A 27,094-nucleotide genomic window follows, 5' to 3' on the forward strand; every position below is an offset into this window, starting at 1 on the left:
AACAAAACCACATTTTGAAGATGATTAAAAGTTGTTGCTAGGTGACCTATAAAAGCAACTGTCACATCTTCAGTTTATTGAAGAAAACACTAGTTAACTCACAGTATCTACCTAATACACATCAATTTTAGTTAGCTAGTTACATCTGATAGCTAATGTTAGGAAAACACTGCTTAACTATCTAGCTAATCTACATCAGTCTTTAGTTATCTAGTTGCATCTGATAGCTATTTGCGGACAAAACACTAACTAGCTAACTGATCTACATACATTTTAGCTAGTTAGTTTCATCTGATAGCTTTTTGTTAGCAAAACACCAACTAACTAACTAACTAACTAACTAGTTAATATACTTAGCTAGCTAGTTATATCTAATAGCTATTTGTTGACAAAACTAACTGACTATCTAGCTAACCCACGTCAATTGTTTGTCAGATAGCTAACTAGCTAGCAAATTTATATCAATTGTTAACTAGCTAATTATATCTAATAGCCAATGTTAGTAGAAATACTCCCTAACAAGCTAGCTCATCTAAATAAGTCTTAGCTAGCTAGTTACATCTGATAGCTATTTGTTAGCAAAACACTGACTAGCTAGCTAATCTACATTAGTTGTTAGCTATAGTTAGCCAGCATTTTAAGTGTTCAGTTTTTATGCAATATTTTTTATTATTGTTAAATTTTATATACATAAATGAGATTTTTTTTAAGCAGCTAAATGTTTTGCAGCATTTAACAATGAATCTTAAAAAAAAAAAAACTGAACCAAGCCAAACCCATCCTCTGAGGTTATTACGTAGGGATTAAGTATTTCTATGTTTTGTTTTTTGTTTTATGTTTCTTGACTTTATTGTCAGATGTATTTAAAATGATACTGCCTGTTTGATATTCGAAGGTGTTGAATAACGGGTAAAAAAAGCTACCATGAACAGTAAAACTCAAAAACAAACAAACAAAATAAGTTTTGCAAACACTGGCTGACTTAGGATGTGACTATGCATTGTTATTTTTCACATTTGCAGGTCTTCTGCTCTTTTTTTCAACATTTCAACATTTTCAACCGAGCACATAGCATATAGGAAACAGAAAGGGAGAAAGTAGATCCAGGTTCTGCCGACTAACAGGCTTGCTCAACTGTTACTGGAGCACAAAGCAAGAAGTGGAGAGATTTAGTAAGGGTCAGTTGAAGGTGCACTGCTAATAAGTGTTGTTTTAACAGTGTTTTGAGAGTCTTTTTTGTGGTCGGACTGACCTTTGCCGGTGCGGAAGGTGAGCATGGCTGGCTGGCCCTCGCCTGCTGAACTTCGAGCCACCATCAGCACCTCGTAGAGACTGGAGGACTCCAGCTCTGACAGCCGCAGGGTCTTCTCACTGCCAGGGACACGGACCGTGTGCCAATTCCCCACCACGGTTCCCATTTCATCGACCTAACACACACACACACAGACACACACAGACACACACACACACACACACACACACACACACACACACACACACACACACAGACAAATACAAACACATGAGTAAAAATGGCAGAGTGAGAAATAGAATCATCTGTCTGTCTTCAATCCTTTGTAGTTTAGTGTCTTTCGGAGTCTGACTAACGACAGGGAAAGGCCTCAGAAACAATCCCTGAGAGATTTTCTGTCACAGTTTCCAACTCCAGCAACTCTGAGTCCCACTGCCAACACAGTCTAAACTCATATCGCTGCAGTTTTATAGTCCGAGTGAGTTTATTGCTGAAGAAATCACAGGAAAATGACCAACCCTTCAGCCAGTTCAGGTCCTGGCCTTGGTAATAAAGAAGTGAAACGGCCAGCATTTTCCCCTCACCTTGCGGTATTTGACGAAATAGGCGTTGATCGGACTCCCTCCATCGCGCCCCGCCCTCCACTCCAGGTCGTACATGTCAGGTTTGTGTGTCTGAGGCGGGCTGATGATGATCGGCGCTTCCGGAGTAGGACGGTCACCACCTCTGTCGGCTGCCAGGTCGATCGTGTCACCGTCGTCTTCGGTCAGGAAGCGCTCGTGGCCCTCGTCGCTCTGCATGGGGTGGAGCGACGGCGAGGCATGCAGCAGCACGCCGGCAGTGGAGCCCAACTGAGCATCTGTTAGGTGGAGAAGTCAGTTAGTAGTAGCTTGCAGTACTGTTTGCTGACAGTAGTGTTTGCTAACAATAGCTAATGGTAGTGTTCACTGACAGTAGCTAACAATAATGTTCGCTAACAGTAGCTGAAAACACTGGAGACCGTCTTTCTTTTAAATTTAGCAAAAATTAAGATAGACTTAAGATCTTAATTAAGACTTAAGACTTAAGTTTCTGTAATATGGCTCCTGGATCTAAGTTGTACTAAGTTTGGACACCCCTTTCTGTAGAGAGCACAATATAATAAAAGCTGAAGGAAGGTCACTGACAGTCAGTCAGTGACTAACAGAGGTGGCCCTACATGTCCACGGAGGACAAGCAGAGCTGGAAAGTTTTAGTTTTGGAACAAGCCTTTTAATCTACATAAAATAACAAGAAAAATCTGGATCTGTGCAGAGCTACATAATCATGCTTTGTTTGTTTTTTTCATTAAATCTTCGCCCGAGCCAGCACGGTCCACCTGGACAAATCATGCCGGCTAGGAGTCTTATTATGGCTGACACCAGTTTGGCAGAGCCGAGGTGGACGTGGACGTTTAGAGGACACTGAGCTCAGCCCACAAGAGTAGGGACCGCTCGACTCGGAGCCACACCACTGAGGTCAAAGAGCTCCATAATTGAATATTAAAACCTAAACAAGTGAGTAAGGAGGTTAAAGCAGCGAGGCTCGCCACAGAGGCACGCTGCAGGGTCCTGGGTCCAGTTTCGGGCTGGTTTGTGTGCGGCGGCGGCACCGGTTCACTTTGTAAAACAAACAGGCCCCGAGCTGGTAACACTAGACCTGATGCTGGGACTGCGGCCAGCTGCCACACATTCCACACGCCAACCATTAAAATACCGGAGAGAATCAGACCCCAGCAGCACTGCATCCAGCCCTGCTCTGCCCTCCGCAGCTCTGACTCACAGCCGAACCACAGCCGCAGCTCCTCCTCCAGCACACTCATACAGGAGGAGGCAATTAAGGCCACGGCGTCCTCGCCATCCTGACGGGGAGGAGAGATATATCTTGGGTAAGTGCTGCTACACCTGGACAGGGACTTGCTGCCAGGTCCTTCCCAGAAAAGGTCAGTCCATTAGAGAGGAACACCTGGGAGTAAATGTGACGGTAAATCACGGAGGATTACGAGCAGAGACCAGAGCCTCAGTTTGGACAGAGCTCAGCTTATTGGAGGACAAGTAAATGTATTTCCTATATTCCTAACTGGCAGCCTGTACATCACAATACCTGCTTCCAGATGTGGCAGCTGTGAGTAGGGCTGCAACTAATGATTATTCTTTATTAACAATTTATCTTTATCTTCAGTTAGTTAGTTAATGTTCAATCAAACACAAGTTAACTAGCTAATCTACATCAATTGTTAGCTGGCTAAACATCTGATAGCTAATGTTAGCAAAGATGGTAAAAAAAAAAAGATGTTACTGGGGGATCAGTAAAAGCAACATTTAGTAATGTCTTAAGCTAGCTTGCTAATGTTAGCAAAATGCTATCTAACTAACTAACAGCTGCTATACTAAATGGAATGGAACCTTAATTAGTATAATTTGTAACACCTGTTTTCACCCTACTATGTCATATGAATGTGGCTGTCATAAAAAAGGTCAACTAATTAGATTAGCTAGCTAAGTAGCGCACTTTTACTAATGTTAGCCATCAGATGTAACAAGCTAATTAACTATTAATGTAGATTAGCTAACTAGTTTGCTAGCGTTTTGTTCATATTAGCTATTTAAAATGTAACTATATAGAGACTTCTGGTTCCCTTGCCTTTAAGTCAATAGTCTTTTAGAATGGGTTATGGTTATTTGCCTGAAATAAGGTCTGTGGTTAACACAAGCCTAAGAGATTTTCACGTTTTGTTCTATGACATAAAATACCTCAGTAAATACCCCACTTGTGTCTTAAAAATGGTGGTTACTAAAAGGTAGTAAAATGTTGAGTCACGTAACCATAAAGCCAAATATTGGCTGTTTACTTCTGGTGAAAACCACAAAAGTAAGGTTTGTCAAGATTATTTTACTGAACAAAACGTGTAGTATCATAAATATTTGTTTAACATTTCCAGGCTGGCCTACAAAAATACACCATCCTTACAGCACTCCATTTCATTTCAAAATGGCTCATGTGAAAAGGGTCTATTGAAGTAGATTAGCTAGTGCTACCAGATGTCAGCTATCAGATGTAACTAGCTGGCTAACAATTGATGTAGATTAGCTAGTTAGGATTCTACAAACATTAGCTAATTTAAAATGTGACTATTTAGGCTTATATATCTTTTTTACAAGTCCAACAACAACATATTTTAACCTCTTCAAATTTGGTTTTCTTTTTGATATAGACGAGCCAAACATTCAGCATATTTAAAGCTACTACAAGGAACGTTCATATTGTATTGAATTTGGAGCCCCCTGTGGACAAAAGCAGTAGTGTTTTCACCATAATAACCACAAAATATAACATCCTGCTTGTTTTTAACTTTTTAATCCAGTGACATCCATCAAGAATAACTATATAGAAATACATAATCTTCTCATGGATGGTCTCGTTTACTTATGAAGGTCATGTAGAGACTTCAGTATTAAATTGAGACTGTTTCATGAGCAGTTAAAAACTCATTTTAGCAGGTTTAAACACAGGAAACAGGAAAGGAGAAAGTTTCCACCAGGTACAAAGCTTGCTCAACGCTTTTTGGAAAGGGGCGGGACTTAGGAAGGGCCAACTGTTCTTAATTAATTTTCAACTGATCAAATATTTATCTCAGCGCTTGTTGTGGCTGTTGGCTCTGTCATTTGGGAGCTGCAGTCGGTGCAGTCGATGTGAAAGACAGGAAGGAAACAGCCAATCGCATGACAGAACAAGGACACCACATCTCCCATGAGGCACCTCCCACTAAACGGATGAAAGTGGGAAGTTGTCATGGCGATGGAAACAAAAACCCAAACATATTTCAGATTGCTCTCTGAGATGAATTACAATAGCAGACTGCACATATCAAGGACGCTGTTTACTCTGAATGCAAAGGGCATTCGATGAGCTGCGGTGTGCCTGGTACCTGAAAAACACCCGAGCACAAACTGACCTCCGAGTGTTTACCTCTGCTGGACATGTTCTTATTATCTTATCGTCGTATTCTGTTTTTGTGTTGAAAGATATTAAATCTCATTCTTCTTCCTGTGCTCTCGAATGTTTTGCAGTGAACTCCCATGATCCCATCTGATTTGTACTCCCTCTGTACCGACTGTAGCCGTATTAATCATTCTGCAGATAGACGGGCGAGCTGAGGAATGGGGCCACGACGTACAGCGGGCTGGGGAGGCAGACGAGAGGGGAGGCTCGGTGGAGGAGGAGGAGGAGGAGGAGGGTTGTGATGTGTTAATAAATAAAAGGCAGTTGTGTATGATGTTGACAGCTGGGTGGTCTGGTCCTCGTCATAACCCTCCACGGCTACTCCTTACATTCCAGCGTCCGGGGGCTTATCCCCGACGGCGTGCACAAAGCTCACTCTCACGCTCAGGCTCAGTTCAAGGCTCAGGAGGAGGGCGGCCTTGGCTAAGCCTCTCCTACCAACCCTCCAAAAAACACACACACACACACATACACACACACACTCACCCTCAAAGAGCAAGGACTCCCTGCAGATACTGTATGTGCAGATCCCGCCTGGTAAGATGCCTTAACCCTTTCCAACACGAGAAATTATGTAGCATTTCGCAAACTGCTACTGAGCTCTGCGAACCCTCCAGAGTCAGCGTTCAAACTCCTGTTGTGAGGTTAGTCATTAAAGTGTTACACAGCGACAATGTGATACTGCATCCAGTTCTATCTTGTTCTGAGTCTTCTGACAGGAAAATTTAAGGGAACAGTGGGGATAAATAGATTGATTAAAGGTGTACTGTGCAGGACTTTCCTTAAAAAGAACAACATATACGTATAAAAATATTTCCACTAAATCATCACATAGGACCCACTAGAAGTGTGTGGTGGTGCACAGAGCCAGACCTGCCTGTATTTTCTTATTTTCTCATATTTTGCTCTCTGTTTGTGAGAGCTGCAGAGAGAGATACACACACACCTGAACACACACAGATGCACAGCAGACTGAGGATCACTTCGACATGTGGATGTGTTATTTGTGCTTTAAAAATGTAGCCGCTACAAAACTGTCGGAACATAACGATGGATTTCTCTGATTCACTGACCTGACACGCCAGACGGTTTGTTGCACAGAACCATCTGGGAAGCCATCCATAGAAAGTTCTTGGAAAAGGGCAGGCGCTTTCGAAAAAACTTGGCACGTGACTGAATGACATTTTTCCACTGATACAAGCTTTCAGTGCTGTTCTTTGCTCGTCCGTCAATGAAGAAATACTCTCCAGTTCTGATATAACTGATGCAATTGCAATATCTACGCTAACCTCTACAAGACCCGCTGAGACGAGTTGTTTCCATGGACGCTTCTCATTGTCAGCACACCTAAAACCAAGCCCACATCTGTCAGTAGTCCCTTACCGGACGCTGATTGGCTGCACCACTTTTTGTGCGGACACAAAAAGATAACTTGAAGTCATGTGATCTCACAAATCCAGCTGCCTTGTAAGGTGACTGATTCACTGCTCCAAACCAGGATTCAAACTCACAACCTTCTTGCTGTGAGGCGAAGGCGTTAACCCCTTCTGTAGAAATGTGTGTTTACCAACAGTCCTGCAAATTCTACCTTTAACTGTTCAGCAACAATTTTGATGACTGTTTAACTCATTTTATCAAGCAAAAAAGCAGAACATTTTCTGATTCTGGTGATTTTGCTGATTTTAAATTGCTGTTATTTGAATATCTTTGGGTTTGGGAGTGCTGTGCAGATAAAACAGACAATATGAAGATGTCACTCTTGTTCTTCACGATTTTCTGACATTTTATCAATTAACTGATTAACTGAAATGATAAAAGTTGTCTTGAGGCGTCTTGCCCAAAAATGTTTTTGCCTGCTTTTTCTAAGCATTCAATGAGTTTGAAGCATCCAAGGTGTTAAAGTTTAAGTTTAACTTAATGTAATTTTATTTATTACTGTCAACTTGGAACCTGTCAGCAATCACCTGATGACATTTTAGCCTCTAGGGGGCAACGGCCTATGTCTTAAAGCTTCCAGTGTAACTGATATCTGGGCCAGGACTTGTGTGCAAGTCATTTTTTACAGTGCAAATTAGCGAACTGAAGGTGTGAGAATTAGCTGAGGCTAATCTCAATAAACAGATATGAGCATATAAATGCAGATTTTTTTAAAGCTAATAAAAAGCTAAATTGTTGTCTGACAATAGCTGATGTGTTCCAGCCAGTTCGTCCCACCCCCTTTTGCATCACCACAGGGACTGCTGATCTGGATGCAACCAAGGACCGCTCAAACATGACTGGTTAATACTACTCCAACTACAGACTCAAAAAAGCTCCCAGTAGCAAAATCTTGTTCTGTGTTCCTTGCCTGCAGATTCCTGCATTCATATGCACATGCTGTATTGAGATGGCTCCATGTTCAGGCCAAGCAACAAATTAGTTTAAGATCATTTTTATTGATATCTACCTGACAGTATCGTAAGCATCCCGTACGACTGTGCCGAGCCGACCCCGTTGTCCAGCAGACACTGAAACACGCCTTCGTCCTGTGATGTCACGTCTGTGATAACGAGCGAGGAACCAGAGATCTGGAAGTGATGCGATGGCGTGATGGGGTTAGTGTTGAACAACCAGGTGATGTTTGGGGAGGGGTTTCCTTTTCCTATGCAGGTAAAATGAGCAGAAGATCCGGGAGGGATGATCTGATTGGTCAGACCCTCGGTGACAGATGCAGGCTCTGTGGAGGAGAAGACAAAACATTAATATCTCCATGAGGTCTGCTGCACCCACAAACCCCAAATGCACAAAGTCTTCTTCTTACCAAGAATATTCACAGTATAGTTGGCGCTGATCACGGCGCCCTGCTCACTGTCAGCAGCACAGGTGTAGCTCCCCTCATCGCTCCTCGTCACCGCAGCGAACGCCAGGTTGTTGTGCTGTCGTTGGAGAGAAGGCCCCGGTGTGACCTCTTTACCGTTCTTGAACCACCTGGCTGCTGGTGCAGGACTCCCAGACACGATGCACTCCAACATCAGCGGCTGAGACTGCTGCACAGAAACAGTCCTGGGGGAGGAGGGGTAAACTATCCTCACAGGGGGGGCAGAGTCCGAATCTGAACAGAGAAGTTAAACATGTTAGTGTAAGGTAACAGCGGACACATGTTCTGCACTGTAATGTCATCACACTTACGTTTCACTATTAGCTTAGTGCCGTGAGGCTGCATGACCGTTTCCCTGGTAACAGGATTAAACGCACCACATTTGTACATGCCCTGGTGCTGGGCTGAAACAGAGAGGATCTGGAGGTTTCCAGATGGAAGAACTAAATAATCATCTGAAAAGAGAAGAAAATAGAAGTTTTAGTAACAACACAGACAACTTTCAGATTCAGACACTCAGGCTCTGGCAATACTGTTTATCTTGACATTTTCAACATGCACTGTTTTATTAATCTCCATTTGCTGGTGATAAATGTTAGTAAATCATTAGAAATATTACATAGTAGTAAGCAGTAGCTGGATCTCGCCAAACAGTGATCCCACTTCGATGTATGAAAACAGTTTTATAACTTGTTTGTAATTGCTTAATGATTTATAGTGTTTACAACCCAATTATAAACATTTATAAATCATTTATAAGGGTAGTCTTACTTTAAAGTGGTACTCATAAAATAACCAAGAGGAAATGAATAAAAATAACAAATCAAGAAACGTCATCATAATGACGCACAAGTCGTCCTGCTCATTGATTTTCAACATTGCCTACAATGGCCTGATAGAGCTAATCACCATGATGTCACACCAAAACACCTGCAGGTAGATAACTGGCAGGTGATTTGAGTGTGTGAAATCTGCAGATTTGTTTATTTCCATTGTACGTTTCGGCTGTTAAACAGGGTGGTCTGACCCATCAGACCTTATTTAAATAAGTCTCACTTGTTTTTCTATGTATGCTGTTTTAACTGACAGTTCTTGTCTTAATCTTTATTTATATTTCTAGTACTATGTTTTATGCACCAACGTGCCACAACAAATCCCTGTAAATGAAAACCTACATGGCAATAAAACTTTTTCTGATTCTGAAATAATATCAGGAATAAGAAAACGTTCAACATGTTGCTGCCATTAAATTTTATGTATGTGACGCAGGGGTTTTCCACTCAGAAGTTACTGTAAACAAGCATTCGTTCTTATGTAACAGGAAATATTAACATCATAAATAAATCTGTTGACAAACCTGTTGACACTTCTATCCACTCTCCTCGTACTCTTAGTCTTGGCAGAGCTGGAGGGACGCTGTGCGGTAGAGGACACTCTATGAGGACAGTGCTGCCTTCCTGCGCTGATAACGACCGCCGTCTGCCTTCTTCATATTCTGAGATTTCTGCAGGGACAGAGAGAAAGAAGAAGACTCATGCTCTGTGCAGGACACCGAGTATCAGCGGACTGAAGGATGCAGGCGAGCAGCTACTTGAGTTGAGTTGTTTGTGTTGGATCACTGCGTTTGTTTATTGTTGCAGCGAGTGATTCTATTCAGGCCTGATTCAGCTCCAGATCAGGGTCGACCTCTGGAGCGAAGTGTCCAACAGCACGCAGCATCCCAGCAGGAACATAACACACTGCACAGGAAGGCCCGAGGCTCATTAAGGATACCGGTCAAGAGGCATCTGGACGGCTGCCCGACTAAAAACTCCTACTGCTTCCTTCCCGTCCGCCACTCAGCAGCAGGCGGCCGAGGACGGACATTCTTTCTAAGTGTTCAACACTCACAAAATGGCCTTCCTCTTCTCAAGGCAACTTCCTGTCTTTATTCACCCCGTGGCTTTGAAGTGAGGACAAGTATACACAGAGGGGCAATTCGCCGTATCCGTACCTGCTATGGCCACACGCGCGCGGCGGCTGGCGATGGCCGGCCCGTGGTCCAAGTGTGCCACGCACTGATAGACGCCGACGTGGCTGGGCTTCAGGGAGGAGATGGCGAGGGAGTCGTCGCTGAGCACAACGCCGGGCAGGGTGCTCGGGTCCAGAGGAAGGCCTCTGAAACGCCAGGAAACCACCGCCGAGGGAGGAGTCACCGAGCAGCGCAGACGAGCCACAGAGCCTCGACTCTGAACCACAGAGGAAGGCTCAGAGAGGAACGATGGATACTGAGCTGGAGGGGAGACAGAGCAGAGAGAAACAGATTCAGAACTGTAGATGGCTTTTTTTTTTACAAAATTAAAAACAGACACATCTTCTCATGCAAACATATTATTGCCCCTGCAGAGAACAATACAATGGAGATGCTCAAAGAAAACCAAGAGACGCAAAAAACTATCTGCATGGCGTTCAGTTGTCAGGTGTCATTTTATCATAATGGACACGGGGGACATGTCCTGACCATCTTTATGAAACAGCCCATTAGGTTTGACGGTATCAAGGTATTACAGTGTACCACGGTACTTAGAAATCCCAAAGGTATGATTTTCAATACTGTCATTGTGAATAAAGTCACATGAAACAAAAAAAGCTGCTGGAAAATAAAAATATAAAAAAGGGAAAAAGGGAACTATTTGGAGGTAGAAAAGAAATAATTGGCTTGTCATTTCATAATAAATTAAGTATAATTAAATAGATGGACAGATGGTGCTATATTGATCCCAAAGTGGGAAAAAAACAGGGAAAAATAGATCAAAAAATAAAATATCTGAGAATTTAGAACATATATACAAGAACAAACAATACTAAATTGTAAAAATATACAAAGGTAACATACAAGGATACACTACACCAAATATAAAATAATGTTGTACAATTAGATATGGAATAAAACATAATTCATTTTATTGGTTAAACTCATAAACTCTGTTTCTTTCATGTTTAAGCGTAGCATTGAAACAACTCAGCAGGGTCACTTAACATCTAAAAGGTAAAGTTGATTATTTATCGTAAGCTAACATTGTTAACGTCCTTCACTTGTCTCTCATATAAACTCACTGATACAGAAGATGACTGACATCGCCTTGCAGCTGTGGACGTGATGGACGACCTGCTTTGACCTCATACTGATCACCCCCAGTACAAAATCATTTCTGTTATTTGTGACCATTTTAAAAAATGTTTTTTTTTTATCTGAGCTGTTATGTTCCCACCACTTTGCTGCACAAAGTGACGTCCTTTGCAGTTAAGTGAGAAATACTTTATCTAGGACAGGGATCTGCAGACTTTAGTCTCAAAAGAGCCATTTTTGGTCAAAAAAAAAGAAAAATCTGTCTGGAGCTGCAATTATTTTTTTTATTTTCCTTGGAGACCTTTTCGATTTGGCATCCATAGCTCGTCTATGGAGGCTCAAGACGAGCCATCAGCAAAATTTAGAGGAAAAGGCACCAAGCCAGACATTTCACTTGATGAAATACTAAAACCTTTGTTGTATTTGTTTGAGGCTACATATTTTGGCATGGCACGGTCATGTTAGATCTTTAAGGACTCTAACATGACCATGCTGTGACAGTAAAGGCTTTTTAATTGTTTTAAAAGAGAGTGGCCACAGGTTTCAGAACCCTGATCTATGATCTATTATCAGTAAAAACACGTGGCTGGTGTTAATGTCACTGTCCCTTTTTCCTGATTAAGTTTGACTTTGGCTCATCATCATGCGGTCTGCTACATACAAACACCACACAAACAGCTTTAATTCCACACAGATGGTTTATTTATAAAAGAAGAATGAGTGGTGAGAATCTGTGTACTGTTTTGAGTGTTTTGAGAGTTTTATCCTTTTATCTACATCTCAGCTATCGCCTCTTTTTTTTTTTTATTTGATCCTGAGTCATGAAACACTTTGTAAAATCTGTTTCAACATGAGTTTTACAAATTATTCTTTTAATCTTTCTCTGTTCTTCTCATTGTCAGGTCTAATGAGCGGCGGCGCAGGCGAGAGTTTTAATATGCAAACAGATGATGATCAAAGGTGTTTCTACATCCATTTATGGATTCCACGGTGGATCAGGCATACATATGTGAATGTGTGTGCTTATTTTTGTCTTTGTGCGCACACACAAGTTTTAGTTCTAACCCTACAGAGTTTTATGCATCTGGCCCCAGATGTTTCAAACCTTCATGAGTATGAAAAGGTCACAGCTAATTGTATTGGACTGTACTGTACTGTGCTGTACTTTGATCTGCCAGATTTTTCATTTTTTTTCTGGCCTTCATCTTGGGCCTTCCTCGACCTCATGGACTTCCATCCCTCAGTCCACTTATGGACATTTCAGTCCATAATGCATACGTGCATCTTTTCTGTGTGCTGGCAGTCTGATTGTTTTATTTTGTCATACTTACGTTATGTCTGCTTGTGCATTTTTGTTTTCTCTGTTAAAAAGAAAAGTTGCAGTGCTTTATTTTTGGGCAGGCACAGAGCTACTCTGGCCTTAATTTGCAGGTCTCCGACATTTCCAGAGAAATCTGTCTCTTAAGCTGCTCTAATTATCACTTTCTTCACCAGCTTATATGTCTGCAGTTTGGTGCTGAGCAGATTGTGTACATAAGGTTAATCTGAACTGCCTTTTTGCTGCTAGAAACTGATGCATCATTACATCATCATTTGCTCCAGTGTTAATATAAAAATAATAGTTTGTTTGACTGGGACAACAACTTACATGAGCAGCTGATGATGAGGGACTGGCTGAGACACAGCACAGTGGACAGGAGGACCCTCAGGCCACTGTCCATGGTGCCCTTTGACCCCTGCCAGCAGCCGTGTTGCCCGGCGCGCACGCCCTCGTCTGTTCGGCAAACCTGCAGCAAACACACAGAAGAGGAGAAACACATCAAACAGGAGCTCTGTGTGAAAACACGACAGCGTCTGCACGAGTGGAAGAAGAAGAAGACGAAGGAGAAGAAGAAGAAGAGATGAGACAGAAGCAAATGAGAAAACGAGCCGGAGGAGGATTTCAGAGGTGCATCTGAGCGGGAAAAACATCTATTAGTTTCCAAATGAATCCTGTACGACAATCCTTCTAATCTTCACGACACATCCTCTTTACACACTCCTTGATCTCCACGTCCCGCCCTCTCTTCTGACCCCTCTCCTCACCCACTGCGGTGTCTCCACGGAGGCTGGAATGTCCAGCCTCTCAGCCCCCCTGCCTCCGTCTCCCACTGGGCCGCTGAGATCTCCCGCTAATGGAGTGGCTGTGGAGAGACTGTCGCCTCACTCTTAATATCACTCTCTTGTCACACTGTGTTGCTTCCTCATAGGTTCACTGTAGCCTGAAGTGCAGGCCCAGACACACTGGAGGGCACGTAATTAGGAGCATTCCTCTATCCTTTTCAACCCGACCCCCTCCGACCGCGGCACCTCCTCCTCCTTTCTCTAAGAGTAATCCGGGCCAGCTTTGATCCCAGGTTCCTGGTTGGTAACCGGGGTTTGAGCCTGAGGCCGGAGGGACAATGGCCGTCCAGCTGTGATATTCACACTGGCGCTTCGGTGGCTCGCAGACGTTAGCGGAAGGGCCGAGTGGGGCTGAAGGGTGGGTCAAATTAAAAGGATGATGTCTGGGTGGGAGCGGTGAAGCTGAACAGGTTTCTAACCCTCACTCTCCAACCTAAACATTGTTTCATCTGCTCCACATTCAGGCAGGTCAATGTGTTTGGCCTCCGCTCAGAGGCTGCAGCACGCCGAGAAAATGACAAGCCGGTACCAGTGAGCAGGAGTGGCAACAGGTCACAGTTTTTACCCAAGTAGAAGCACAGATAACTGAGTAAAAAAGTAAAAGGAGAAGTGCTGATTCAACTTCTTTACTCAAGTAAAAGTGAAAAAGTTCAGTCTGTATGTACTCAAAGTATAAAAGTAAAAAGTCAACCTCTGAAGGACATTTATATCAGCTGTTTTTGTCCGTGTCTTGTTATGTCGTTTTCATCTTGTTACATCTGTCGTGTGTGAGATGCACTGATGGATGCACCAAATCATCTTTTCTCTGTGTTATCGTCTCGTCCATTTTGAATGAAATCGCCCTTAGATGTTGGGAGGGCAGCTGATTGAAAGACAATTAATTGCCAACTATTTTTTTTTTATAATCGATTAATAATTTCAGTCATTTTTCAAGCAAAAGTCTCACATATTTGCTGGTTCCAGCTTCTTAAATGTCAAGATTTGCTGCTTTTTGTCATTTATTGTAGTAAATGTAGAAACCTTGGGTTTTGGACTGAGTGTTATCATATTTTTTGGACATTTTATAGACTAAACGAGTTTATCGTGAAAATTACAGCAGTTTAATCAATACTGAAAATAACTGTTAGTTTCACCCCTGATGAAAATAATCAATAATTGACTCAGGTGCATTAAAACTAAAGTAACTAGCCTGCAAGTAAAAGAAACAAAATGGTGAAAATTGCACATAATCATCATCAGAATTTCTTAGACTCTAAAGTGACCTCTTCAAATTGCTCAAGATTCTGTATTTTTGCTTAATAAATTACTATCCAGACTATTAATCAATTATGAAAACTAGACCTGCAATGATTAATTGATTAGCTGATTAGTTGTCAACTATTTTGAGAATCAAATTTGAGTAATTTTTTAAGAAAAAAAAAAGGTAAAAATTCTCTGATTCCACTGTCTTAAATGTGAAGATTTTTTTTTTTTTTTTTTTATTCCTCTGTGACAATAAACTGAATATGTTTGAGTTGTGGACAAAAAGTTTTATGGATCAAACAAGAAAATTATTGACAGATTAACTGGCAATTAAAATAATTGTTCATTGCAGTCTTAACAAAAACTACTGTCGTTTCATTTTGTGTTAATCGACCAATTGTTTCAGCTCCAGTTGTGAGTGATGTCGGTGGGATGTTTGATCCTCTGATCTGACCGACCAATGAGACACAGATGCTTTACCCACACACTCATTCTCACTCTCTTCATCTCACTCTCAGAGGGCATCCTGAGAGGAGGAGGAAGAGGAGGAGGAGAGAAGAGGCAGGAAATAATAAACTCTCCCAGCTCCTGGCTCACGCCCCCTTCTCACCCTGAGGTCAAAGGTCAGGGAGGAGCAGAGAGAGAAGGTGAACCAGCGGGTGTCTGGTGGCCCTGGACCAGCCCCCAGAGGTCACCTCCAGCTCTCTCTGTTCCTCACACACACACACACACACACACACACACACACACACACACACACACACACACACACACACACACACACACACACATTTCACTGTTATTACACACTTTACCAAACATTCAACATAAAGCAAAGCACTTAGAGGAAATATTAAAGGGACAGTTCATCCAAAAAATACACAGAATTCAGAAAAACCTAAAAGGCATTCTCTTTGAAAACAATTAAAATGCCTTAACTGTCACGGCGTGGTCCCGTTAGGCCTTTGTTTGTTTGTTTAAAGGTCTAACAGGACCACGCCGTGACAATTAAGGCATTTTAATTGTTTTAAAAGCGAATGCCTTGGACTTTTGGGGGATTTCTGTAGACACATGTCCCTATCCAAAGAGAACCTCAAACAGAACAATTCTGAATCCCACTCATACATTTTTTGATCAAAAATAGATGTTTTTTCCTCTTAATTGCAGTGCTTTTATCCATCTGAATGTTTTTGTTGCAGTGAGTTTTAGAGATATCAGCTGTAAAGATGATGAACATGATCAATACATTTTTTGTTCCCTAAAACACATTTAAAAGTGAGACTGAAGTTAATGAGACTTTCTAAAAGTGAATGTCTCCGAAACTCAGCAACTCCCACCAAAACAATCTATATGGATAAATAGTCCTACAGGTAAGAGGAGGCAAAATGCACAATTCTGATTTTAGACATGTTTCCAAAGTACCCAGAACTTTTAGTACCAGGAACTACATTTCAAAGTAGTAAAAGGTTCCTTTATCACGTTGTTGCCTGCATGTTGTTGTCTAAACACCTGCAGAGATTAGGCAAATTCTTCCACTGATGTATGAAAAAGCGATGGCTGTTGTTACGCGTCTTTTTTTGCACATGACGATACACTAACAATGACACTATACTGCAACAATAGTAAGAATGGATCAGTGCTTAATAAGGCCTGGACTTTCTGTTATTCCATGTTCATGTGTCCAAACACCATGAACAGTCAAATTCCACTTCAATCAGACCAGCGAATTTAACCTTAAAAAAAATACATGGAATAGCTTTATTAACTGGACATCTCAACCCTGAGTGACAAGACCTCAGGAAGATCATGGGTACGAGTGCAGGGAAGGCTCACCTGCGTGATGCTCCAAAGTGGGCAAAATGATCGGTTGACACATTTAAAAAGAATCCCTGAATGCAAAACCCAAAAACTTATCCAAAGATATTGAAGTGGTGAAGCGCAGGGTCACAAGTGCAGAACAAGCAGCGACTTTTTGGGGGGTGTAATAATGTCCCTGGAACTTAATTTAGACCATGATCTCTGTGATGGAGTTCCTCCAGAGGTTCCTGGTCTCCGGGAAAAGGTCCTGTGGTGGAAAACGCTGCTTATGGGGTGAACTCTCCCTTTAGAAACAATGCCGCTTTCTCAGCAGTTCAAACATCAGCTCTATTCTGACCGAATTTCTGCAACAAACACAATCTGTAATTTTGACTCGAGGACTGAACGTACTTCATTATGTATGTGGCGAGTACGCTCTGCATCTCAGGCTCCAGTTTAAAGCGTGTGCTTGCTCATGCAGGCACATCAAACCCACATCTTGCAGGCTAGCGTTTCTCCATCCCACGAGTTGCAACAGGCCCTGCACACTGCCCCCATGTCATCAGTGGAAACTATCTTTCTCTCTCTGCCGGAATAATGATATATAATTACAATAATAACAACAGCGCTATAAAAGCGCACAGCCAGGCGCGGGCACATTGGCACACAGCACGATGAGAAACTGGAGCTGATTCTGTAACTCCCTCCCTCTGTAGCCACCTTTGTTTTAACCAGTTACTTCCTCCCAGTGGGCGTGGCGGTCGGGCACCGCTGCTCCGACTGGGTGCCCTTGTGTAAACACACACACACAGCTACATATCTGGCCCATCGATCTGGCGCAACAAGGAAACACAGGGGCATCATTCCTGCTCCTTATCTGTTTGGCTTTCCTCTGACATCCGCCACCATGAAGCCGCCTCAGCGGAGACAGACACCGTGAGGATATCTTGTATCCCTCATCACACGGAGCCCATCCTGATGCTGGCAGCTCCGGCTGCATGGAGAGGCAGACGCCCGGACAAAAAAGCCGGAGTGGCCCTTTGACGAAGGGGAAGTCCCTGTCAGATGAAGCCTGATCGGCCTGAGAGCCGTCTCCTCTGGTCCGGCGTTGATCCGCGGCCAGCCCCGCTCCCTCCTCACTCCTCCGCTCTCCTGTTCAAAACGCCAGACTACACTACTTAAAGGAAAAAGATCCTGCGTTCCAGATTTCCTCCCAAATCTGATCTTGTGTTACTCTCTGTTTTTGCACTTATGTTGTGGATGCATGGCCGCTCTCGAGGCGGGATCGTCCAGCTATAAACTGAAGAGACATCCTGCAGAAAACAGACTGAAAGCTGATATACAGACACAGGGACAGTTTATGAAAATAAATGAGCTTAGTGTCAGTGAGTTCAAGTGGAACGGTTCCTTTTTCTTTTTTTTTTTTTTGTGGGGGTATGTGGGGGCGTTTGACCCAAGTGTGTGTTTGGGAAATGTTTGACTGACACCTGGATTAAGTGTGACAGCGAGAAAAAAAACAGCTTCTTCTTCTTTGAATCTCGGTTCTGTTTGTCCTTTCTGTCAAACTGTCCTCCAGAGGAATCCAGAGAACAGAAGTACACTGTTAAAAATAAAGGTCCTCACTAGAACCATACAGGGTTCTTTGTCTTGTTCCCATAGGAGAACCCATTTTGGTTCCTGACAGAGCCCTTTATAAAGGTCCCACTCCATCCTTTTAGAAAGTTCTACCTATAACCAATCATAAAGAGTTATACTTAGAACCATCTGTGATTCACCCAGTACCTCCTATAAGAGGTTCTACAGGGAACCCTTCTCTGGTGTAATGGTACAACCTAGAACTCTCTCTAGGGGTTCGATATGAACTTTTCCTTATTCCAAGGGTACTAACAAGAACTCACCCAGAGAGCTATGCTGAGAACCTGTTTATATTCCAAGGGTTTTATCTGGACCCAATTAGGGGGTTCTACCAAGGATCTTTTTGTATTCCCAGGGTTTCATCTAAAACCAATCAAAGGAGTTCTACAGAGAACCTTTCTCATATTCTAAGGGGTTTATCTAGAACACACTTAGAACATTTTTATATTTTAAGGGTTTTATCTAAAACCAACCAACACAGATCTTTTTAATAATCCAAAACCAACCAAGAGGGTTCTATCAAGAACCTTTTATTTTTATTATTTTAATTGCCAGTTAATCTATGTTTTCTTTAAAACAGTCGAGGGTTGCACCAAGAACTTTTTCCACTGGTTTTATCTAGAACATAAACTCAAAGGGTTCTATTGAGAACCTTTTTATATTCCAAGGGTTTTATTTAGAACCCTCCAAGGGGGTTATACAGAGAACCCTTTTATATTAAAGTACTAAGAACCCTTGATGAACAAGTTCTTCAAGGATCGTTGAAATCATTGGGGGTTCTTTGGATGAAAAAAGTTATTAATGTCTTACAAAGAACCTTAGACAAGCCCTTTATTCAAGAAGGGGTTCTTCAGAAGCAACTGGTTCTGGGTAGAACCTCAGCCCTTCAGGAAGAACACTTGTGGAACCCATATTTGTCAGAGTGTTCCGTTGAGAGACAGCGCCTGTATTCATCCATCCTGGGAGTAACACAAGCCTCAGACTCAGGAATAGAACCGTAGATCCCTCGTAGGACAAGAGGGATCCCTGGTGATGACACAGGAGAAAATAAACACACTGACAGGCTGCCCTCAGGGGAGGGAAAGGGGTTCAGGTTCTAAAAGGAGGGGGGGGCGGTGAGCACCTGCACTTCTTTCTGGCCTCCTCTCTGCAGGAACTACTTAAAGCCCTATCTGCCCTCATGTGGGGCAGACCCATATCCCTGTCATATTGGGTAAACAGGGACAAAAGCAACGCGGCGGAGCATCAAAGAGCCGGAGGGCAGAGGAGGAACAGGTCACAACTGGTGCTGCTGCTGACTGAGGCGGGGGCCCGGTCCCTCCGCTTCACAACGCTGCACAGCTGAATAAAAGCTGACAGCAAACATCAGGAAGCAGCTCGAATGCTGATTCGATAACAGGCGCCAATAGTGATCAATACCAGTCTGGTTCAAATCCAATAAATCAGAAAGATTAAAAGAGAGAGTTCCCTCAGAGTTAGAGATGTTTATGCTGTATTAAGAATATTTTCACCACTTTATTTTGCCTTCAGGCAACCTTTTCTGACAGGAAACCTCCATTATGTAAGCCAAATAACAGTCTCTCAGCATCCCCCAAACTCCATAGGCAAAATCAGTCATTTTAGCTCACAGAACACAGGAGTTGCAGGTCTATCGCTGCCTCTATCAGTGAGTTTGTTTGTGTTAAAGGTTGGCTTTTTTAAAAAAAAGTTTGGTGTCTCTGAAGTAGCCTTTTAGAACACCATGGCCACACAATGACACAACAAACTACCAGAATGAGGCAGTGGACCAGCAACTCCTGTGTTCCGTGAGGTAAAATTCATGATTTCACCTATGGAGTTTGGTTGGTTTGGAGAGCGCGGTATTTGACTTATTTGACGTTGGTTTCCCATTAGAAAAGGCTGTCTGACAGCAAGGTAAAGCAGTGAAAATAGTCTAAATATAGCATGCACTTAAACTGATATTGATATACAGCAGTTCATTGCTTGGCCCTCTCTCTTTCTCCAAACTGAGGGCATGCCAACCACCATTTACTGTCGCTAATACTAATCACTATCAACAAGCACTTCACACAATCTCACTTCAAATAATCCAAACTATCCCTTTAAGGGTGAGGGAGCAGTGGGGTGTAAGAGAAAGAGCGAGTCTTTTCTGGTATGATGGTCTAATCTGACCTGTGTGCTGAAGCTGATTCACATGCTATACCCCAAACCTGTCTGCACTCGCCCCACATCTCACGGACAGACGATCTGCAGCACACACATTCCTCAGCTCCACACACACACACACACACACACACACACACACACACACACACACACACACACACAGCAAGAGACGGACACACAGAGACACACACACACACACACAGAGGAGATGGTAGATAAATCCAAAACAAGAAGATGAGAGGCAATGGGGGGAAAAGCATACGAGAGCAAACAGAGGGAGAAAAGCACTCTGGGAGGGGAGTAAATGGAGATGGGGGTATAAAGAGGTGAAACATTCACTGGGAGGTGAAAAGTTGCCAAGCCTCGACTCATTTCTCCTCCCTCTTTTATTTGGCTCGCGGATAGAGACGTACAGATAATGGCTGAGCGCGCAGCATCCACGTCTGCCAAATCTGACTGATGATTCAGCCTAAAACCTACATTCAGCTCGGCCCAGAAAACTTTGGGAAGAGCCTCCCGGGAGGAGAGGAGAGGAGACTCTAGGGGACCATTATGGGCTTCTTCTATTGGTCTGGGTGAGCCCACTGAGGCAGCCCCCGGGGCCACAGAGGAAACTAATGAGTGGAAACACTGGGCCTCTGCTATGGCCCAACTCAGTCTGATTAAAGACTGAGACGTTATTAAAAGTGGGACAGACTTAGAGACGGAGGGGAGTGAGCTGAAGAAAAGGGAGCGAAGGAGAGGAAAGAGAAAGAAAGACATGATTGGGAATCAAATAAGGGACTTAGCAAGGGAAAGAAGAGGGTTCCTTTTTGTTTTACAAAGAGAAAATCACATAGGAGGGGGTTTGCTCGATCCATACCACAAAATGTCTGCCCTTGTCTGAACCTGCAGAGAGTTAATGCAACTCTCCTCAATAAATAATTTAAAGTGAGAGAGACTGCAGAAGACAAATGAGACACGTCTTCAAGGACAGTCTGCTCAGGGCTGGGCGACGCAGCTCAAACATTTATCACTGTAAAACGTTTCACTTCAGTCAATACTAGGCCTGCAACCATTATTTGTTATTATCATTTAATCTGTCTATTATTTTTTACAAGTAATAGATTAATCATCTAGTCTATGAAATGTCCAAAAAGTGCTCATCACAATGTCCCAGATGCCAAAGCAACGTCTTTAAACTGCTTTATTCGTCCAACCAACAGTTCAAAACCCAAAGTCTCTTCATTTACTACCATAAATTACAAAGAAAAGCAGCAAATCGTCACATTTACGAAGCTGGAAGAAGCAAATGTATGAAAACAGCTGGCGGTTAATTCTCTTTCAATTGATTAATCAATTAATCATTGCAGCTCTAGTCAATATTAATAATTACTGGTGAATTTAATGGCCTATTTTTAATAAAACCAAGAAAGGTTTTAATTTAAGCACCTTATTTTGGATTTAAAGTGACAGTTCGCACACACAAAAAAAAATCAATTAAAATTACATATTTTCCCTCTGGCTCGGTGCGAGTTGCAGAGTTTTGGACATATCAGCCATAGAGATGTCCACCATCTCTCCAGTTTCTCTCCAGTCTCGCAGCTTTTGGTCCTTACATTTGAAAAACTGTCCAATAGTGTCTCGTTCTAGAAAATGTGCCGGTTATTGAGGATAATCCACAGAATCTGTGTGTAGAAACTACCAGGGGTGTAAATAGGGGTGGGGCAGCAGCTGATTCAGATTGCCACATCAAATGCACTCGTGTGTCCAAACATCTCACACTGAGTTAAAAAACAGACATTTGCTATACATGAATTTGAAAAAGACGATCCCATCTCCTTCATGGGTTCCTTTTTTGTGGGGGTAAAGTCTAAAAGCAAAAAGAAGTCTAAAATCCATCACAAAATCATACGCTAATTCTACACAAACTATAAAAACTATGGACAGACTATAAAAAACAATTCATTTAAATTAAGATTTTCTTGTTTTCTTTGTCATTTTTGTCATAAACAGATATGTAATGATTAGGGCTGCAACTAACGATTATTCTTATTATCAATTAATCTGTTGATTATTTTCTCGATAAATCGATTAGTTCTTGGTCTCTAAAATGTCATAAAATGGTGATCACTGTTTTCCAAAGCCCAAGTTGACGTCCTCAAATGTCTTGTTATGTCAAAAACACAAAGACATTCAGTTTACTGTCACAAGAGGACAAAAGAAGACAGAAAATATTCACATTTGAAAAGCTGAAAGCAGAGAATTTGGACATTTTTTAAAACAGTTAATCAATTATCAAAATAGTTCACAATTGATTTAATAATCGATTCATTGATTAACTGTCACAGCTCTTTGATCATTTGTCAAAACAATACTTGGGCACAAAATCTCTCAAGACCGACAAGTTGCGCACATGGACGACTCCCCTCAGTGCAGCAGGTTGTCAGCCATCAGTGGTGTGTAAACAACCACGCAACACGTGATGTTAGGATAGCAATGTGTCCGTGTGCGCTTCATAACTACTGACTTGTGTGCACCTCGGCCTGACATAACTGCACAACACCACTGGGAAGTGCTTTCTACTACAGATTCTATTGCAGAAACAAAATAGTTCCTAGACGAAACTGTTCAACAGTTATCTGCATGATTTCTGGAAAGAGACACTGGTGTTTGAGCACCATCTAATTCAAATATGATCAAGGGATGGCAGACGTTTCTACGGCAATGCACACAAAAACAATCTGGATGGATAAAAAAAAGCACTAGAGGCAAGAGGAAAAATATGTATTTTTGATTTTGAGGGTGAACTGTCCCTTTAAATATGTTGAAGAGGGGTTTTTTTACGACTTGACCACGAGCCAGAAGTGGAAACTCAAATGATCTGTGTGTGTTGATGTATCACCACCAAGTCGTGGAGTGTTACAAGGAGAGACGGATAAACATTTAGACAAACTAAATAAAGTCATTACACGCTCTTTTCATGTCGAGCACCACAGGTGAGAAGGAGAACATGGATTTTTCATGCTGGGTTGAACCGTCTCCTCAATAAATCATCAAAACCGAGAGAGACTGCAAAGACAAACGAGATTCAAGGACAGTCTGCTGTTCTGTCTCTCTGTGCGTGTCTGCAGGAGGACGCGAGCAGTCCGGGAGGCGTGGGGTGACGGCGAGGCCAAGCAGGTCCCAGAACCCAGAGACGCCGCGGCCCTGACGACAACGCGGTGGTGTGGGATCAGACGAGAGGGAGGAATGAAAGGAGAGGCCCCCGGGGATCAGACAGTCACATCCCACAAAGCCCTGTTTACCAAGGACACACACACCCCACCCCACCCCACCCCACCCCACTCCCCCCACCTCCCACCCCCTCAGCCCCAACATCTCCGCTCACCAAAGCCCGACCCTCCCAAAGTGCCAGGGCCGGGACCTGGGAGACAGCGCTAATTCTACCCCCGGGCCTGTTGGCTGAGGACACAAACAGAGAGCTGAGAGGGAGGTGGGGGGGGAGACGGTGGGGGAGACAGAGTGGGGACTGAATGGTACAGTATGTAAGACCCATCTTAATTGGAGATTGTTCTGCAATGTCTTGTTTTTCCTGGGAATCTGTGAGGGGGAGGGACAGGAGGGTGGGGAGGTGCGGTTGTTTCCCAAGGTCCTGAACAGCGGGATTAACCACAGGGGCGAAACTCAATAGCGGCCTCGGACACTGGAAACAGATCCCCGGGTATCGCCGCCATACAGGGCCACCTTGAGACCTTTTGCAAACCGCATGTAACTAACAACCCTTGGCCATTGTCGGCGCTCTCTGGGCCCTTCCGGCTGATTTCACAGGCCTTTCAGCCCACGGGGGAACGTCTGCTCAGACGAAAAGGTAATTCTGATGGAAAGGAGGAATGCACAAGAGGGCCGTCCTGCCCGCGGGGTGTGTTATAACACTGATCTCCAACATGTGCCAAGAGTCTGATTCATCACGCCAGGCGAGAGGGGAGCTGGGACTGTGCAGCCACGGCACCAAGGAACCGAGGAGAGGAGGCCACAGATTCACATTAGAACCCAACCAATACATCGATCGATATAGAACTGATACACTCTATTCTCGGTCTTCTATCTGTCAAACTTTGTTCCAGAAGAATCCATACTAGAGATACACACTTCTAGAAATAAAGATGTTAACTAGAACCACAAAGGGTTCTTTGACTTGTCCCCACATGAGAACCACTTCCTAGTACAACCTTTTACAAAGATTACACTTGGACGCCTTTCAGAGAGTTCTACCTAGAACTCACTCTAAAGGATTATACCCAGAACCATCTGTGAAAACACCCCTATGAGAGTTTCTACAGAGAACCCTTATTTGCTATAATGTTCCACCCAGAACTGTCTCTGGGGGTTCTATCCAGAATATTTCCACCTTTAAAGGTTGCTAACAAGAATTCAGTCAAGGGGTTCTATCAATAACCTTTTTTATATTCTATAAATTTTTTTATCAAGAATCCACCCAGTGTGTTCTACCAAGAACACTTTTTATATTCCAAGGATTTCATCTAGAACCCATCCAGTGGCTTCTACCAAGAACCCTTCTACCAAGAACCCTTTGGTAATCTAGAATCAACTCAGAGATCTACTGAGATCTGTTTTATATTCCAAGGAACCATTAAGCTTATTTCTAAGGGTGAAGAACTGATAACGGCGTATGTTAGATTATTTAACATGTTAAAGAATATTTAACCTAAATATTATCACTTTCTGAGTATCTTTGCATCGTCACATGTTATCAAAATCGGTGCACAATCCACTTAAAAAAAGGTGTGTTTTTCTGCTCAAAAATTCTCTTTATCAGTCACCATATCTGTAATCAGTGAAGTTTTAGTTTGTTCTTGTATTGGTCTCAAAAATCCGATACTGGTCAGGCTTTTATTCCATATCAGCCCTGATTAGAGAGACGATGGGAAAACACGCTGATGCAGGGGAGGAGAAAAGTTATCAAGTTTGCCAAATGTCTTGAACATGTCCACCTTCTCCGAGGGAGTGGAGACACTATCTGTGTTTTTAGATGCTGTGAAATATGGGCATGTCGTGATCGGATCCAGCTGTCCCCACCCCGTCTCCCCACGGCGCAGTCCCTCCCCAACTCTCCTGGATTCCATCACCGCCTGTGTCTCTAAGGCAACAAGCGGCAAAGACGCAGACAACAGTTTCTGTTCAGTCTCCTCCTGATAGGTCCCTGGCTGCCGACCAAAAGCACTTTCAAACTAAAACATACATTAAATAATGTTATTTCAAACATGTGCAACGAAAACAAAATGACAAGGTGTCCAAATAGACCCTAACAAGAAACTCAGTTTTGCAAAGTCAAGCAGAAATAAAACTTTCAGGGTGTTTGCCTCTTTCTTTGTTTGTCACTTGAGAGGCGTGAGAAAGAAAAGTACACACAGAGTATTTTCATTTCTCAGGATGACAAATTGACTCTGTAAATATAATGGAGCGATGGCCGCATATTCACTTCACAGCCGGCCGGCAGAACAAAAACAAACACATGTAAAAAGGTTAAAATATAATTAGTCTTTTTCACCGATTCCACAAATCTCTCGTAAAAAGCCAAACAAACAAACCAGCTGCCTTGTACGAACAAGTCTGAGGACCCAAAGATAAATACACGGTCCTGAAAAAGAGCGTGTAATGGCTTTATTTAGTTTGTCTAAATGTTTATCCGTCTCGCCATGTAACACTCCACGCTTGTTGTGCGGCGATCGAGTGATCACAAAACAAACTTGGTGGTGATACATCAACACACACAGATCATCTGAGTTTCCACTTCTGGCTCGTGGTCAAATTGCAAAAGAAAACACCTCTCCAACATATTTAAAGGGACAGTTCACCCCAAAATCAGAAATACTAATTTTTCCTCTGGCCTATAGAGCTTTTTATACATCCAGATAGTTTTTGGAGTGAGTTGCCAAAGTTTGAAGATATTGACCGTTCTCTCCAACAAAATGGGGCTAAATAACACTTCTAACAGCTTCTGGTGCTTACAGCTCAAAAAATTACATTTGAAAAAAAAAAAATCAACAATCTCTTTCCAGAAATTATGAACCCGTTACTCAAGATAATCCACAGACTTTGTTGTGAGTAGTTTCAAGTAGGAACTACTTTCCTTCTGCAGTAGAATCTACCAGAACTACTTTCTATTATAGTACAATCTAATAGAACTGCTTTCCTATTGTGGTAAAATCTACCAGAACTACTTTCTTTTTGCAGTCAAATCTATCAGAACTACTTTCTATTATAGTACAATCTGCTAGAACTGCTTTCCTTCTGTAGTAGAATTAACCAGAAACTACTTTCTACTGTAGTACAATCTCTCAGAACTACTTTTTTATTGCAGTAGAGTCTACCAGACTTCCTACATGAAGCTGTTCACAGCAAGGTCTTGATTGAAGTCTAGATTATCTTGAACAACTGAGTTATGAGTTCTGAAAAGAGGCACTGGTGTTGAATTTTTCAAACTTTTTTTTTTATTTTTATACTTAGAGCACCAGAAGCCGAGTGCCTTTCAGTCTCATTATCTTGGAGAGAAGGCAGACATCTCTATGGCCGAGGAGCACTTCCTGAACTCAGACTGAGTTTGTTTGGGGTGCTTTTTGGATAGAGACACGTGTACACAAGCATCACAAAAAAACCCAGGGAACCCTCTTTTAAAACAATTAAAATGCCTTTAATGTCACGACATGGTCATGTTAGTCCTTAATACAAACAAAGATCTATTTTTAGGCCATTTAGGCCCATTACACTGGAGAGAAGGCAGACATCTCTACAGCCGATACCTATGAGTGAACTTGTGTGTATCTAGAAGAAGAGAGAAAGTTTTTAAAAG

The 27,094-nt window shown here is 42.6% G+C and overlaps 1 protein-coding gene across 1 annotated transcript in view; it reads right to left on the minus strand.

Annotated features, from left to right (window-relative positions):
* The window catches only part of cdon (cell adhesion associated, oncogene regulated), a 58,309-nt gene that overhangs the window by 17,569 nt on the left and 13,646 nt on the right, over positions 1–27,094 (minus strand). Inside the window, exons 2-9 of the mRNA XM_084717437.1 lie at positions 12,887–13,025; positions 10,123–10,401; positions 9,487–9,633; positions 8,441–8,584; positions 8,073–8,363; positions 7,719–7,988; positions 1,837–2,111; positions 1,253–1,427 (exon numbers count right to left, since the gene is read on the minus strand). Of these exons, the coding sequence (XP_084573563.1) occupies positions 1,253–1,427; positions 1,837–2,111; positions 7,719–7,988; positions 8,073–8,363; positions 8,441–8,584; positions 9,487–9,633; positions 10,123–10,401; positions 12,887–12,959 (1,654 nt within the window). The 5' untranslated portion in view covers positions 12,960–13,025. The remainder of the gene's footprint in view (positions 1–1,252; positions 1,428–1,836; positions 2,112–7,718; positions 7,989–8,072; positions 8,364–8,440; positions 8,585–9,486; positions 9,634–10,122; positions 10,402–12,886; positions 13,026–27,094) is intronic.

This window comes from Lutjanus erythropterus, chromosome 4 (genome assembly GCF_056507025.1).
Source record: "Lutjanus erythropterus isolate fLutEry1 chromosome 4, fLutEry1.hap2, whole genome shotgun sequence".
Classification (NCBI taxonomy): Eukaryota; Metazoa; Chordata; class Actinopteri; order Lutjaniformes; family Lutjanidae; genus Lutjanus; species Lutjanus erythropterus.